The sequence below is a fragment of the Penicillium oxalicum genome, chromosome III, assembly GCF_001723175.1.
Source record: "Penicillium oxalicum strain HP7-1 chromosome III, whole genome shotgun sequence".
NCBI lineage: Eukaryota > Fungi > Ascomycota > Eurotiomycetes > Eurotiales > Aspergillaceae > Penicillium > Penicillium oxalicum.
Window position 1 is genome coordinate 2572398 of NC_064652.1, and position 15488 is coordinate 2587885.

Sequence of the window (15488 nt, forward strand, 5' to 3'; positions counted from 1 at the left end):
GGCTAAACGGTATTGCGAATTTGCGAAGACATCATCATACAAGAATACGGATGTACAACTGTCCATCACCTCTCCTCACCTACCAAGAAGAGTGAACATGTACCGACACACGAGTGAAGAAGATGGCCACACAAAGCATCATCATAGAGCCCGGCCATGGAGCTCTTCTCGGCGATGGTATGTACATATCCACCTCCACAGATATCTCAATTTTCTACATAAAGCAACGATAGAATGGTCGAGTCTGGGTAGACGGACTCTTTCCGCAGGACCAAGCCTGGGATGAGGAGTACTTGTAATGGCACTAAACCACTTGGGAGTAGCATCCATTCCCCTCCAAATCGCCGTATGACGTGCCTCGACAAGTGCTACAGTCAACAATAGTCGTACACTTGTCGCCGCGGTGTTCCAGATCGCTCATCGAGCGGCTGAGCCACGAACTCTCGAGGTTACTCAGAATCATCTACGGTACTGTACTTATCACTGCTACTGGCCAACTGCAGCGTTTTTCCACATTGCGTCCTGTGTACCAGAGTCTGACATGCTGTAAGTTACCCGTTAGATTACCGGTCGAGGCTCTTCAGAAGAGAACCCTGACGTGGAGGCAACGAGACTGTGTGACTTTCAAGTATTGAGTACACTTTCTTCCCGGGGAGGTCCGAGATTTACCGTGGTACTGTCTACCTGGGATAAGATTGAGGCTGTGTCGCGCGCTAATGCCGGTGGGTCCAGCACGAGGCGTTTTTTCTTTACCCTTTTTCCACATTCCGCCCACTTATCTCCCATCAATCACCCTCCATCCCACAGGTCCCCCAGAAAACACACTGTCTCCCTCTGTCCTCAAGCTCTCATGTCTACGATGCCTCCGACCCAAGCACCATGCGGCTGAAAGATCGATGAGAGTGAGAAGAATTGAGTTCTCGATATGATCACCACACATGGCATGATCACGTTCCGCTCGTACCTTGTGACGTAATTGGTTTCTCCGATGCGGTGGCGACCCAGGCATCAACAAGGAAATATAGGATCCGCGAAATCCACCGTCTCTTATGGCGAGGCCACGGCAATGTGCAATTTGTGGAACGTTTCCCATCCTGATGCAGGGACTAGGAAATTTTGCATTGCAAGTTGCCACGAGATCTGGAGAAAACCTGTTGTCCGGCATAAATGTCACCTAGGTACCTTGTAGAAATGCGTACATTCAACATGGGAAATTGACATCGATCTATACCATTGCCCGATCCAGCATCATTCACTTCATTCGTTGGGTGTGAACTACTCCTTTCTGCTACGGGAGATTTCCGGCTTTCGTTTTCTTGCCGGAAAACAAAGTTACACGGACCCGTCAAGTGGATCTGGTCTCAGTCTACACGGACGGGCCTGATCCCAGGTTCTTCAGACTGGTCTTGTGTGACGAGCTGGAGCTCGACAGGTACAAGCAAGCGCAAAGTGGAAGTCGGCAGGAGAAGCCTCTCGAACCCTCAATGATGAGAGCTCAGTCCTGCCGCACGTTTACCGGAGTCATTGTCGCAGAGACGTAACACCCAGGCCGACCTACGATTGACAAAAGAAGTGGAGAGTGGCTTGACGTCGTGGCACCAAAAGTCGAGCGGTCCCTCGATGCGTGATCTGATCAGATATCGGTTGAACCTTGATCAGTCTCCGCATCCTTTCTGTTCACGCCTTTATGGAGAACGATCTCCACTCGCGTTGGATATTGATATCCTTGACAACCAAACAGAGACGCAGACTTCGTCAATGGGAATATGCATTGTCAAGTACAGTATTTCCCAACGCTGTCGCCACCCTCCTTATCCGAAGGGACTCCAGGCTCCCGAATCCATCATCCTTCGAGCAACGGGCGCGGCTGGGGAAAGAGCTCACAACCTGAAGCGCTTACAAATCTAAAACTTCGTGGGAAGTCCTGCGAGTTCGGTCCATCTCTTGGTTATTACCTAACACATTGCAAAGGGTACGATTTAGCGTCCCTTCTCCAAGCCTTCTACCTGTGCATGTCGATAGATGCACAGGCAAGCGACCTAGGTACCCGCCACCATAGGGCGATCAGACATGAAGCTCGATGGTGATCTGAAGTAATGCTTTTGCTTGCCTCCTTAGCCCCCGCGGCCCCTCACATCACTGCATGTCCCGCTGCATATTAGCCCCCCCGGGAACCTTGCACTTTTCTGCGCATCCTGGTTCAAGACCGACCGTTCAGTGGTTGAGGAAGGTGATGTGATCATGATCACTCCGCAGATTTTCCAACCACCACTTGCTGTCCGCTCCTCCGACTCCCAGAATTGCAGTGCATTAGGGTACGCTGGACGGTTTCCGGTCGCTGATCTCGCTTAGGCAGGTTGGTCGAGTCCAAGCTCTCTCCCTCTCTGTGTTCATGTGAGTGTGATGAGCTAAGGTTACCACCAAGATAGGCCCAGTCAAGTGCATGTAAGCCTGAAAATGAGGCAGGTACTCAGTCATACTATTTAAGCTACAGCAGGTCTATGCTTCAAGTATACATGCAGTCTGTCCGAATCGAACGGATAAGTACTTGCGCCGAGTCCAAAGTGGGGCGTCAAAAGTTCAGTCTCTCTGCTGGAACCTGTCCAACGCTGTCTTCGCTTGGCGGGGGTAAGAAGCAATTAATCATGAAGGTGCTCCACTAGGACGAGTCGAGAAATGCCCGCCTATTGAAGGAAGAGAACCATAGAAGTTGAAAGAGATTCCATCTTTTCAGGACCTCAGGGCATTACAGATGCGAGTGGCAGAGAATGTTGCTTGGTACGCTGCAGCAAGACTCTCTCATCAAGCTATGTTCCCCAAATGGCCCACACGTAAGAAGAGGAAAGGCGTGATAGTTGAAGCTTGACAGCAGTGTACTGCAACCACCTCCATTTCCTGCATCCAAATCCCAATAATGTTCCACAATCTTCTGCACATAGTACTTTAACCATGCGTTGTCGCGTGCCTGAAGAGGTTGACTTTTCAAGCTTTTTTTTTTCTCTCGAAAACGCAACATGCTCACTGCCTCAAGAGCAGCATACATTGGTGACCTTCATATTCCCTGATCGTGCCACGGCCGTCCAGTCGGCATCCGCGACTCACAAGACCTTCCCGGCTGGAAAAAAGGTGCGTCGAGGTACCTCTGCCACCGCTATTTTGTGACCAACTGCAATGTCTCGAAGGGATATCTAGTCCGGATGGTAGTTCACTTCCTGAATACCTGTGTTCATGAGATGATGCACAGCAAACAGTCATACAAGGAATCAAGAGGGATGAAACAGAATATCATCCGGTGATGCAATACCACGAGGAGGAACGTCTGGCGTTTCGTCTTGAGTTTCGGAAGAGTGAGGTGCTCAACCGTGAGGTCAAGAAACCATCCTCGTGTGATGAACGTCCCTGCATCTTCGGGTTGGCGGGTATTTTTGACGTGACCATCTCTGCGTGTGAGTGTGTGTGACTGACGAGTTTCCGAACATGAACAGACTTTCCGTCTTCTCCTCTTTTTGGCTTCTCTCCCACCTCCTCACGGCCAGAGGTTCCGCCACCACTGCTGCCCCGAATGTCATTGGCCTCCGTCTCGGCGGGTTAGCGCCGGCTGAAGTGATGAAAGATGCATCGCGAGGAGTAGCGGAGGCCAACGAGGCCCTCATGTGGATGCTGACTGGCTGCAAGTCCCACTGTGACAAGCTTGGCCGATTCTCCAACGCAACCAGTCACACCCGAGGATCAACAAGCCCTAAAAGTGCAGAGCTGCATCCTGCATCTGGCACCAGCGTCGGATCTCCAATCATTGCCCCGGTTGCTCATGTGCGATCGTGCACTCGGCGCTTACTTTGGCATGGCTGGAGTGATATACGGCCATGGACTGCAGTGCTGCCCCTCTGCGTTCCCGTCGCGGAAGACGGCCCCGGAGCTGCTCAGACTGCTGCGTGATTGATATTCAAATCAACCAGCGGCCAACCTTTCCTCCTGCGAACGTCTTTTCCCCTCTCGAGCATCTCTGTCGCCTCACCCTGACTACCCTTCGTCTCCCCCAATTTAAGATATCCGTGGACGCAGGTTCCGCACACGGTATATCCTGAGGCGACCGAACCAAACAACGTCTCAAGCGTTCTTTCTTCAGCCGTTGTGACACTCTCTTCAGAGGTGTCTCCGCAGCAGCCAACTCGACTCAGCTCTGCACCTGAAAGCGAGTCACCCCCCACCCACCTGTGTGGTGGTTTTACTTGTGAAGCTTGAGTTTCGGTTCCGGAATCTCATCAAGAGCTGGTTCTCTTGACTTGCATCGTTACGCTGGTTCCTTCATTGGTTTCCTTGCACAACCTTGTTTACAATGTCGAACGCGAGCGACTCTCCTCGGACGGACCAGCCTGTGGTGCCTGCAGATCTCTTCAGGACTTCATACCATAGCGGCATGGGCGACTTGCCGCTACAACAACCCCACCAGACACCGCAGGCACGCAGCTCGCCCGAGGGATGCGGCGCCTCGTTACAGAGCCCTCGTACAGCTCGCTTTGCTGAAGCTACTACGGTACATTCGCCCATTGACCCATCATGCCGCTCGCCTTTCGCTGATCCTCAACAAACCCAGGCCGGAGGTGTAGGCCACACTGGTTTTGGCTATGTGGCCGCAAGTGACCCAGCGCAATACGCGGCTGATTCAAGACCTCCGATGACGCCCGCGCTCGCTTCGCCACTGCGAACCGGCTTGAGAGTGCCCAATACCGCCAAGTCCCTGAACCCTCTCAGTCCAACGTTCCGGGAAGAGTACATGTTGGAGAAGCAGGAGAAGGAAACCGAGAAAGAGAATGCTCGGGATCTGGTAAGATAGGATGACCGCACTGGTCCGAGAGTTGAATGCTCCCTGCCATCACAATGCTAAGAATTATCCAGCGTATTAAACTCCGTGTCCGGATGGCAAAGATGTTCCTTCGGGGGGTCAACTTTTCGTGCAGTCTGATTGTGCTAGCCCTTCTCGCTACCACTTTGACCGTCTTTGAAGCCACTAAATCAATCCCAACGCGCAACACCCTCCCCGCTTGGGCAGAGGGCACCAATCCTTGGGCGCAGTATTTGCTCCTAGGATTGGCAAGCTTCTCCTTGTTTGCGTGCTTAATTGTGTTCTGGGGCTACTGGAAAGGTGGGCACCGTCGGGCTGAAAAGACCACGATCTACTACACCACTTTCTCGATTTGCTTCTTCTTTTTCAACTTTGTGATGTGGACTGTCGGTGCAGCCATTTATCAGCACTCCAAGGGAACAAACAGCAACAAGGACCTTTGGGGCTGGTCCTGTAATCAAAACACCCGCGAGGAGATTTACTCCAACACAATCGACTATGCGCTTCTTTGCCGTCTTCAGGTTCGTGATCTGGTCTCAAAAATCACTCCATCTTCAAGTAGCTTTTGCTCACATTTGCACGCAGGATTGGGGTCTCGTTTGCGCCGTCATTGAGATCGTTATTGAACTTATCGTCCTTCTTATCTATGGCGTCGTCGCTTATCGTTTCTGGACCAAGCGCCGTCTGATGAAGACCATGGACGGACGGGACAAGGCTCGTTCTGATCTGTACCTTGCGCAGCTGCGCATGCAGTCCGCACCGAACACTCCTGGGTTCCCTCAGGGAGGCTACGCGAGCTATCCGGCCAAGAATCCGTACGTCGTCTCTGTCGACCCCCTGTCTTCAGCGGAGAAGGGCCAGGCTGAACCGACCACGACACAATACGCGTCACCTCGTTCACCTACCCGACCAATCTCCTCGTTCCAGCTCCAGCCGCCCCCTAGTCGCAATCAGCCGTCCACCCCCCAGTCTCAACAAGGTGGTTTCGTGGCGATATCAGCGCCCAGATCAACCTCACCACCCGCTCAGAGTGAGGCCCAGCATTTGCCTGCGGCTCCTGGAGAGACCAACTACGGTGCTGTGCCGATTCCAGGCGCATACACGAGTCCCATGATGCCTACCTTCCCGCCTGCCGTACACCAATAATGTGTTTGACGGCCGCACTTGGTTCCGAGCCTAACGTGCTCGTCAAACAGAACCGGCCACGAACAAGAACCCGAAGAAGAAAAAGAAAAAAAAAACTTGAAAATCTCCGCCCCCGAAAAATCATGTCGTGGCTATAAGCTGGTCGAAAATTGGACATATGGAACACATACTGTACTTTCCAAGGACGTTCAAGTCTGTCAACTAATTTTCTTTCTTTCTTTTTTTTGAGCTTAAGAATCTTTGAAAGAGGGCTCATGGTCCCATTGAAGGTTGACCTATCGAGGTTCAGTTTTAGTTCCACCAAGCTCGTCGACGAGCCGGCGCATTGGAGTTTTATCTTATGTGTGATGTGATATTCCTTCGTACAGATACCTATTGCTTTCCTGGATGGAGGCATCAATTTGATTTACTTTGCATTTCCTTTTTGCACCGGAAGAAATCTATGGTCCCGCCCTTGAATACGGTCCTCCCACCTGATATTTAGTAGGGGTTTCCAACATCTTTCGAGTAGGAGTGAGTGACGACTGTGACTTGAGAATCATTTGGATATCTCTGCTCGGGAAGTTTCTTTATGGTTGCGCATACCTTGCATGTTTTTGTTGACTAAATGTGACACCTACTTTATTCAAGGGAGATGCTAGACGTGCTTTGACTGTAAGCAAAATGTTAGTTGATAACATCAATATGAGCCGATAAGCTTGATTCGATTGTAGAAGTCGAGAGTGGAGGTAACGGTCACTGCTTTGCAGAAGGTGTGCTTCCCCGTTGCTACATAATGTAGAGCCTATATCTGGGTATGACGGGCTACTCTATGATTATGTTGCTTATTCATTCTTATAGATTTGAAACTGCTGCAATCTCCAGCCCAATGCATGTTCCATAGTAGTATAGTTGGCAGGTTACGAGCCCCCGACAACAAGGGTTTTGAAATGTATCCAGAAGGACGGACAACTTTGGGATTTGATGGGGATTTTAAAGGAAAAAGCACGCTTCTAATAGTCGTTCGGGCAGAGACTGTGCTGCTAGGTGCGTCTATTGATGAGGCTAACCTGAGCTTTGCTTCGATCGACTATCTCAGACTACGCGTGTTCAGGCGTCTTGCTCCCGTCTTTTTGTCGAGAGAGCTCAGTCAGGTAGAGAGATCTTCCATTCATAAGTGTGCCTAAGGAATCATGACAAATGGGAAATCCAAACAACCAGGGACGCCGTGATTCATCATCGAAACCAAATCCACCCAACTCCAGGCAAGCCACCATATCTTCACGATTCTGTCCATCCAATCATGGCCAAAATAGTGGCCGAGATACGTTGAACCTCAAAAACAATGTACAGTAAAAAGTCTGGCACACAAAATCTTGCTCTCAACAGAACCATGCTTAGATGCCACCTTCTTCAATGACGGCGTGAGCATCGCGGCTAACGAAGATTTCCTCCAGGCCAATGGCATCATTGGCCATCATGTCCATGTCACTCTCCAAGACAAGACCCTGCTCGTTGGCCAAGTGGAGCAGACAGATGAAACCGAACGATGTACTAATGTCCCGTAACGTCTCAGATGGGTAAACTTGCTTCAAGCCATTCATGATTTGCGTGAACCGCAATCGGCCATCCTTCTGAGAATCAATGGCTTCTCCCGGGCTATTTGAGTGAGGAGTGGGCGGAACTGGTTCATCAGCGTCACTGTCAGGTCCACCTTGCGGATCATTTGGACTCGAGCCCGGTTGTGATGAAGAGAGGTTCTCTGAGGCGGCAACCAGACGCTCGCCCATTCCCTTCCACATCTCGACCTTCAGTCGTCGAACATCAACCTTCTTGGCTACTCGCGCGTAATTCACATACTCTGGGCGAGCACGACGGCCACCTTGAGTCACCAGTTGCGACCCATAACCGCCAGCTCCAGGGCGGCCAGGAGTAGCACCAACCATGTTTAATAACGCAGTGATACCGGTAGCGTTGCCTGCCGCTGTCCCAGGCCGACCCTCGGCGGCTGGTGAGAGCATCTCTCGCGCGTCTGCAAACGGCAAGTTATCGTCCTCATCATCAAGGTCCATGCCGTTAGGGAATGCAAGACCATCGTCATCCGCGAAGAAGTTGGCGTCATAGGCGCCGCCGACACCTTCATCAGCGGTGGCATCCTCTGTCTTGTGGTTTGCCCAGAAAGCTTCATCCATGTCACCATGCCCGGATACTTGCTCCTGTCCGGCATTTTGCGTCCTCCGACTGAGAAGTCGTCTTGATCCCATGCGAGCCTTGGGCTTCAGGAATAAGCTCAACAAGCTTTTGGAGTTGAAGTGCTTGTCATCCGGTAGTAGGTTGCGACCCTTGGTCTTCCATTGTGTCTTGGGGATAGAGATTGCAGAGTTTGAGCTCGCCGGCATGTAGATAAGTTCTGCGATAGCAGAATCAAGTGGTGCAGAAAAATCGATTTCAAAAGGCTCCTTCTCCTTGCGTGGCTTGGGCGCGGAACTTGGATCACGAGATGCTGTGCTGTCTTTGATCCTTCTTATCTTCCAATGCTCGGGTCCTGCCCAATTCTTTTGGAGGGCATTGTCAAAGTAGCTCAGAATGCTCTCGTGATCCTGTTTGCTAGGCTGATGTGACATGGAAACAGCAAACGTATCCTCGTCTGCCATTTCCTCATCGCCATCCGCATCGGCACCATCATGGTCTATCCGGTGTATTTTGAGCATCGGCTCCAAAGCTGCCTCTCTCGCCCATGCCTCTCCACCGTCACCAAAGCCAGCGTCGCCGCTCAGATCAAAACCGACCAGATCGTCGTCATCGAATCCGACGGCATTGTCATCATCGAGCATAATACCTGAAGGGTCCTCAGCGGCCCGATGTTCGTCGTTGATTTTGTCATGCCTCCAGTCCTCAGGCGCCTTCAGGAGTGGCATATCCAGGTTTCCGCTAGGGTCTCCGAGATCGAAATTCTTGAGCGAGGGGCAAATATCCTGCTCGCCCAGCCGATCAAGATCCGGGAAAAATTGGCTGGCCAAAGTCGCAAGATCAATATCCGAGTCGTTGTTGAACGTGTCGCTGACTGACTGGGTGGTCTTTGGTTTTCGCTCTTCTTGGGTTTCCGGGTCAACTGACTCCTGGCGCTCGTCGTCCTCGTCGGCAGTTTTCGAGTTGTCGTCAACGACATCGTCACTGCTGTCAAACACAATCCTCCCATGTCCATCAATGGCCAGGTGATTCAGGAGCAGCCCCTTGGCTCCACCTTCATCAAAATCGGCCGAGGCTTTTTTGAAAAGGGGATCCACAGCGAACTCGAGTTCAAACTTTTTGAGTTGTAATGAGTTGAAAGATGGCGCAAGTGTGGCTTCGTGCGACCGTGTCTATTACAAAAGTTCCTGGTTAGTCTCCAGCTTTTGCGGTATGTGTTCCAAATGCGTCATACCTTTTTGCGCGATTTGCGCCCCGACCCCTCTTCTCCATCCTCGTCCTCATCTCCATCCTCCCCTTCAGCTTCGGGGTCTCGGCCTCGCTTGTCGCGACTGTCAGCCAAGCCACTAAGAAGCTTCCCCGTCTCAGTCGCAACACTGTCCACACGACTGGTGTAAATCTTGACACAGCCATCCAGTGTGCAGCTGGCTTTCTGGAAGTTGACTCCATCACCCTCCTTGAGTAGCGACATGTCATGGAAGTAGTCGATCAACGCGAAGTTCCAGGAGTTATTTGCGTTGATCTTGTTGTCCGTGGCCATCTTCATCCACTCCTCAAAGTTCGCCAATATAGGGACGCGCTTCATCGGAGTGACTCCGCGGCCGGTTGTGTCGCTTTCGCGACCACGATGGTTCGATCCACGTGGCGTATCGGCGTCGTCGTCGCCATCTTCGCGATACCGACGAGCGGGCATCGGTGTCTTCACTGCGGCCTTGATCTGGTTCATCTGTCGGTCTTGGAGGGCTTGGCGGGCTTCCATTCGCGCCGCCTTCTCCCCCATATCATCATTGAGGGGAATCCTTCGAAAGATCAGTCCTTTGCACCTCGTTGCCCGGTTGCAGTTTGCGCTGAACATACCGGATTGGGGCGTTCTTCTGGGGTGTGGAAGTGCCACCGCCTGAGCGGCGATGGGCTTTATTTGCGACACGAGGCATGGTTGCAGTTGCCCCCGATCGGGGATCACAAAATCTGTCGTTGTCGAATTACGGAGACGGGTGGTGTTTAATTGAGGTAGGAGGGGCGGCCCAAACAAATGAGGAAGTCAACAAACATACGGCGAGCCGCAGCCACCGGTTACGCATATCATCACGTGCAATGCCTCTCGTGCTAATGTTGGAGTATGGAGATGCTCATCTTGGACATGCAGCAAGTCCACCAATCTATGTCGCAAGTGTCTTTTTGGAGCCAACTCGGATACGTGGTTCTTTCGGCCTGTCTTTAAGTCTGAGTTGTTCAGAAATGTGTATCGAACAAAGTTCAACCTTGATGTTGGCCTCCTCTGTTCACTCGAGACAACCTGCTGCCAAGCATTCACATCCGAGACGAGTGGATTGGCCCACTCCCCCTCCGCTATTCCAACAAGGTGGCTGACATCACCCAGCTGGCACGAGGTGACGAGCCCGCTCCGCCACACTTGAGTCTAATTCGAAGGTCGTCCCAGCTCCATGTGAGCAACCTTGCTCTTCCATTGCAATGGGCTCAGCTTTTGATCTTCATAGAGCAAGATGCGGCCAGACCTAAATCAATCATGGATCAACTCTCTTCTATTCCTCGGACCTCTCGGTCACGAGCTCGATACTCAGCGCGTCCGTTTTACATTTCGCTGCTTGTCATAGTCACTCTTGCTGTGGCCAGCTGGTGCTTGCCGAGGCAAGATCACGCATTTCATCATGGATCTTCCACAGCGAGCACACTTTTTCGGCGGGCAGAGGAATCGGAGGTATGCTTTTTGTTCATCGGGAATGGCTCTCGTACGTTGTCCAAGCTAACAAACTTGTTTGTGCAACCGATGAATAGTGCCGGCTAGTTCGCAATGTCAAGGATCAGTGCGCCTACGTCCGCGAGAATTGCCCAGATCACCAAGATGGCTATCTGTCGTACCTGCAGCTTTATTACTGCGCTCTACCGAATGCCAAGCCGGTCGCTTTTCTCATCATCATCCTGTGGCTATCGCTGCTGTTCAGCACGATCGGCATCGCAGCCAGTGACTTCTTGTGCATCAATCTAAGTACACTCGCAAGCATTCTCGGAATGAGTGAGAGTCTCACGGGGGTAACCTTCCTCGCTTTTGGAAACGGAAGTCCGGACGTCTTCTCTACTTTTGCCGCGATGCGATCAAATAGTGGAAGTCTGGCGATTGGTGAACTCATAGGAGCAGCGACTTTCATCACGTCCGTGGTCGCTGGCTCCATGGCCCTTGTTCGCCCATTCAGAGTTGCGCGACGAAGCTTTGTCCGCGATGTCGGGTTTTTCGTGATTGCGGTCGGTTTCAGCATGGTCTTGGTCGCTGATGGGCGCCTTCAAGCCTGGGAATCCGCCGCAATGGTTGCCCTCTACATGTTTTACGTCGTGTTGGTGGTTACTTGGCATTGGTACATCGTGCGACGTCGTCGAAATTATGAAAGAGATGTGGCTGCTCGATCTTACTTCCATATCCCAGAAAACCAGGAGTTGGAAATCGAGCAGTCCATGGACGATGATGATCCGGGAGTTGCTTCGGAGTCTGGAAGTCTTCTGCGTGGGGCGTCGACGGATGATTTTGATCTTCTAGAAAGAGCAGATGGACTCCCGTTTTGGAAGGCTGAAGAAGAAGATGATGATGTTGAGGACGACGAGGAGCGTAACCGATATCTGGCAGAGATTCGTGACAACATGCACGTCAATCGGCGTCCCACGGGCTCGCGACGAAATACCAGCAACGTCATTCGTCCAAGTCTGGTCGGTGCGCTCGAGTTCCAGTCCGTGCTGCAATCTCTGCAGAAGTCGCGAACTTCACGGCGGAACCCGATAGTCCGCTTCGGTAGTTACTCCGATGTGGGCGACGATTCAGCACAGGCTTTCGATACGCGCTCTGTGGCGTCACATCCACGGGCTACCAGACCGACTACGATCGATGACCGCTTGTCACCGCACAGCGCAGACGTCCCACGCGCCCGAGCTGTTTCGGCTAATGATGCGGATAGGTTGGAATTTGATCGGACGGTCTTTGACCGACAAAGACAGGCTCCTCGTTTGACTGTTCGACGTCCTTCTAGCGAGTACCCTGAAGATATCAGTCTGGAAGGCCCCTCAGACCGTCCTCGAATCAAGCTCAACACCTTCTTGACCGTTTCTCCGCCACCCTCTGAGCGCCCAACGCCGACTGCCAGCCCCACGATTGGCGAAAACAGATCATTGTCACCCGATTTGCTTGCTCATCGGGGACAGTTCTCATCTCCAAACTACCAGGGACCAGGCACACATGCTAGCTCGCCGCTCCCCGTTTCTCCCCGAGGAGGCCACGGCAGCGACCGATCAGAAGATGACATCGGAAGCCCAGTTGTACCCTTTCCTGAGTTCATTGATCTGCCTCCGACCTCGCCTGGAGCTCCCACTCTACGTCTGCCCCATCCTGCAAGTAGCCCTTCGGAACAACTCTGGGCGTGGGATGGTCTCGAGGGCGACGTGATTGATGCAACGCCGTCGAGGGGCTATGGGATGGAACAATGGAAAAGCACGACTCTTCCCTGGCTGGCTCAAATTGGCAGCGCGCTGTTTCCAACCCTGACTGGTTGGAAGTCTAAAAACTCAACCGAGCGACTGTTGGGGATCATCGCTGCACCAAGTGTCTTCCTCCTCGCGATAACTGTTCCAGTGGTCGAGGCTTCCACGGTCGAATCAAGTGAGCCTAATGAGCCTGCTCCCGTTCCCGCGGTGGTTGTCCAAGAAGTTGTAGAGGGCGAAAATCATGCGCCGGTAATTTGTCTACCTGCAGACAGCCCAGTGCTCCAACCCATCGAACATGGTTTGACCGAGCGCCCTCCAAACGGCGTCCCCGGACCATCTGAGTCCCAACGTAAGCCTTCGATATCCGAACAAATCGGCCGCCCACGGGGGGACTCTGAGTTGCCGGCCTTGCCACACCCTGCTTCGGACGCGGTTGCTACCGAGGCCAAGGAGTGGAACCGCTGGCTCGTCGCCATCCAGCTGTTCACTGGGCCCCTCGTCATCACATTCATCGCCTGGAGCTCTGTAGATACAGAAATGGACGCCAAGGATATCATTCTCACCTTTTTGATATCATTTTTGTTCTCGTTCGTTTCTCTGGGCCTCTTTATCGTTTCCACTCGTCGCAAGCGACCTTGGCATGCCAATCACCAAAGCATTCCATCTTACTTCGATGCACGTGAAGATTCTGAGGGACCAATGCCGCAATGTCTCCCTGACATATGGCGACCATTCCTCTCCATGCTAGGATTCTTCGTGGCCATCTGTTGGATTGCAACCATTGCAACGGAGGTTGTCTCGATCCTCAAGACCATTGGCGTGATCCTCAACATCTCCGATTCTTTGCTGGGCCTGACGGTGTTTGCTGTCGGAAACTCGCTGGGTGATTTGGTCGCTGATATCACGATCGCTCGACTTGGATATCCCGTCATGGCTCTCAGCGCTTGCTTTGGAGGGCCCATGCTCAATATTCTCCTGGGAGTGGGTCTTGGAGGCTTATACATGACCCTTAGCCCAAAGCATTCGTCGCCTCAGTCCGCTGGGATAATTTACCACGCTTCTTCTTCCTACGAGATCACCATATCCAAGGTGTTGGTGATCAGTGGTGCAACTCTCTTGTTTATCCTTGCTGGTCTTTTGATTGTCGTCCCTCTGAACAATTGGCGTATGGATCGCCGAATCGGATGGGGGTTGATTGCGGTATGGTGTGTTAGCACCCTGGGCAATGTCATCGCTGAAATTGTCATGTAATTTAGTCACGCAATATGTACGCTTCATGCTTTGGAATTGCATAATTTTTGTCGTAATATTTCTTGCATGCTCTGCAGACCTGGCCGTCCGGTTGGACAAGTCAACTTTCTCATGATCTCGTGTGGTCTAGTTCTCCTTGACTTCTCTAGAGTTTCCACATTCTACCCACAATACTTGTGGCTTCCAATGACTGGATCCAACGTGGAAGAATCAATGCCCATTCTGTTTTTACACATCCGAAACTACTTGGTAGCTCAAACATCCTCGCTCCTCACGGCATCAGCAGCGTCAGGGACCGAGGTGGAAGTCATAGTTCCTTGCGACTAAACCACTGTTCCAGTATGCTTACATGCCTTCGATCGTTCCATCGAGAGCAAGCCGAGTCCTACCAGTGCAGAGATTGACACAGTATCTATTTACCTCCACCTGTCTATATTGATGAGCCCCCCCTTCTCAAATGATCTTCTTGTGCGCGCTCGTTACTTTGACGAGGTTCATCCAGTGTATCAATCTCGGGAATCGCCTTTGTCCGCGCTTGTAGTTCACCTACCTAAACGCAAATATACAAAAAAAAAAGAGGGGGAAAACTTAGCAGTACAGTCCTCAAACTCAAAAACAACCCCATAATTTTCTAACAGCCACCACAACGGAGACGCATTTGCTTTTCAGTAGCCTCCCCGAAACCCGATAGATGTACATTCACATGAGTGATTGAGAAACGGGGAGCTTTCCATTCTAGCTCATTGGCGGCGAGATTACCAGGCCATTGGAAGTTTAAAAAAAAGCCACCGGGGGAGGGGTCTAAGCCCGGCCGGCCAACGCCGAAAATAGTATGTTTGGAGCTGGAATGCGTTCAAATGAGGACTTAGGTTTGAGGTCGTGGGTGTTAGGATACCTTCTGGCCCGTGAGGGAGTTGGTCTTGGACGGAAATGAATGGGCTGTCACTCGTGACATTTACTATTTTATGTATTGTTGATCAAGGGAGGTGGATCTATTTCCAAGTTTCCAGCACACTCGGAAGGGGACTGTGGTTGTGTCTTGAGCACATGGACCTATGTAGACGAATGATTACGAATTTGAGAAATAGGTCGTTGCATCATTTGATGACTGGTTGCAGAGGACCTACTCTTTGTATACGTGAACGACTACTCTTGTAGACCAGAGAGTGTGCGCAAAAGGGACATAATACTCCTAGCAAGCAATTGTTTACATTTGTATACTATTGTACTGACGAGGTGAGTAATTCAGTAGGTCAAAGTTACGCGAATTATTTCGTGGCGAGACCGTCCAAATTGAATTGCGGAGAATCAATGATCAATCAATGAGTTACGTACTACGTACTTACTACTGTACATGCTCACTGGCATATTGCCCTCCCCCCCCCCCCCCGCCCAGGGCATCGATGTCCATCCAGTCTAGATTCACACAAAAGACAACCATTTCCCGACAATTGTACAGCATGGCTGTACGCACGTGGTTCCTAATGCATGCGACGACGGACAAGCCATCCGCGCCTGGAGTCAAGCTCGCTTACGCCCTTCCCGGTGGCGATTGAGATCCCGCGCGTTCCACGGATGATCGGATTGGAAGTTG

At 51.7% G+C, this 15488-nt stretch overlaps 4 protein-coding genes across 4 annotated transcripts; 3 read left to right on the forward strand and 1 right to left on the reverse strand.

Moving 5' to 3' along the window:
* Positions 1 to 3295: 3295 nt before the first annotated feature.
* Positions 3296 to 3936, forward strand: POX_c04335 (uncharacterized protein; the record flags this gene model as incomplete). The annotated part of the gene is made up of 2 exons (XM_050113215.1): positions 3296 to 3411; positions 3486 to 3936. 2 exons carry the CDS (start codon positions 3296 to 3298, stop codon positions 3934 to 3936), a joined length of 567 nt encoding a protein of 188 aa, XP_049970771.1.
* Positions 3937 to 4336: 400 nt separating this feature from the next.
* On the forward strand, positions 4337 to 5989 carry POX_c04336 (uncharacterized protein; the record flags this gene model as incomplete). Its single annotated transcript, XM_050113216.1, has 3 exons — positions 4337 to 4825; positions 4897 to 5364; positions 5429 to 5989. 3 exons carry the CDS (start codon positions 4337 to 4339, stop codon positions 5987 to 5989), a joined length of 1518 nt encoding a protein of 505 aa, XP_049970772.1.
* A 1376-nt stretch (positions 5990 to 7365) lies between these two features.
* POX_c04337 (uncharacterized protein) lies at positions 7366 to 10092 on the reverse strand (the record flags this gene model as incomplete). Its single annotated transcript, XM_050113217.1, has 3 exons — positions 7366 to 9330; positions 9393 to 9957; positions 10016 to 10092. 3 exons carry the CDS (start codon positions 10090 to 10092, stop codon positions 7366 to 7368), a joined length of 2607 nt encoding a protein of 868 aa, XP_049970773.1.
* Positions 10093 to 10827: 735 nt separating this feature from the next.
* Positions 10828 to 13894, forward strand: POX_c04338 (uncharacterized protein; the record flags this gene model as incomplete). The annotated part of the gene is made up of 2 exons (XM_050113218.1): positions 10828 to 10908; positions 10955 to 13894. The coding sequence occupies 2 exons, from the start codon at positions 10828 to 10830 to the stop codon at positions 13892 to 13894; spliced, it is 3021 nt and encodes a 1006-aa protein (XP_049970774.1).
* Between the last annotated feature and the right edge of the window lie 1594 nt (positions 13895 to 15488).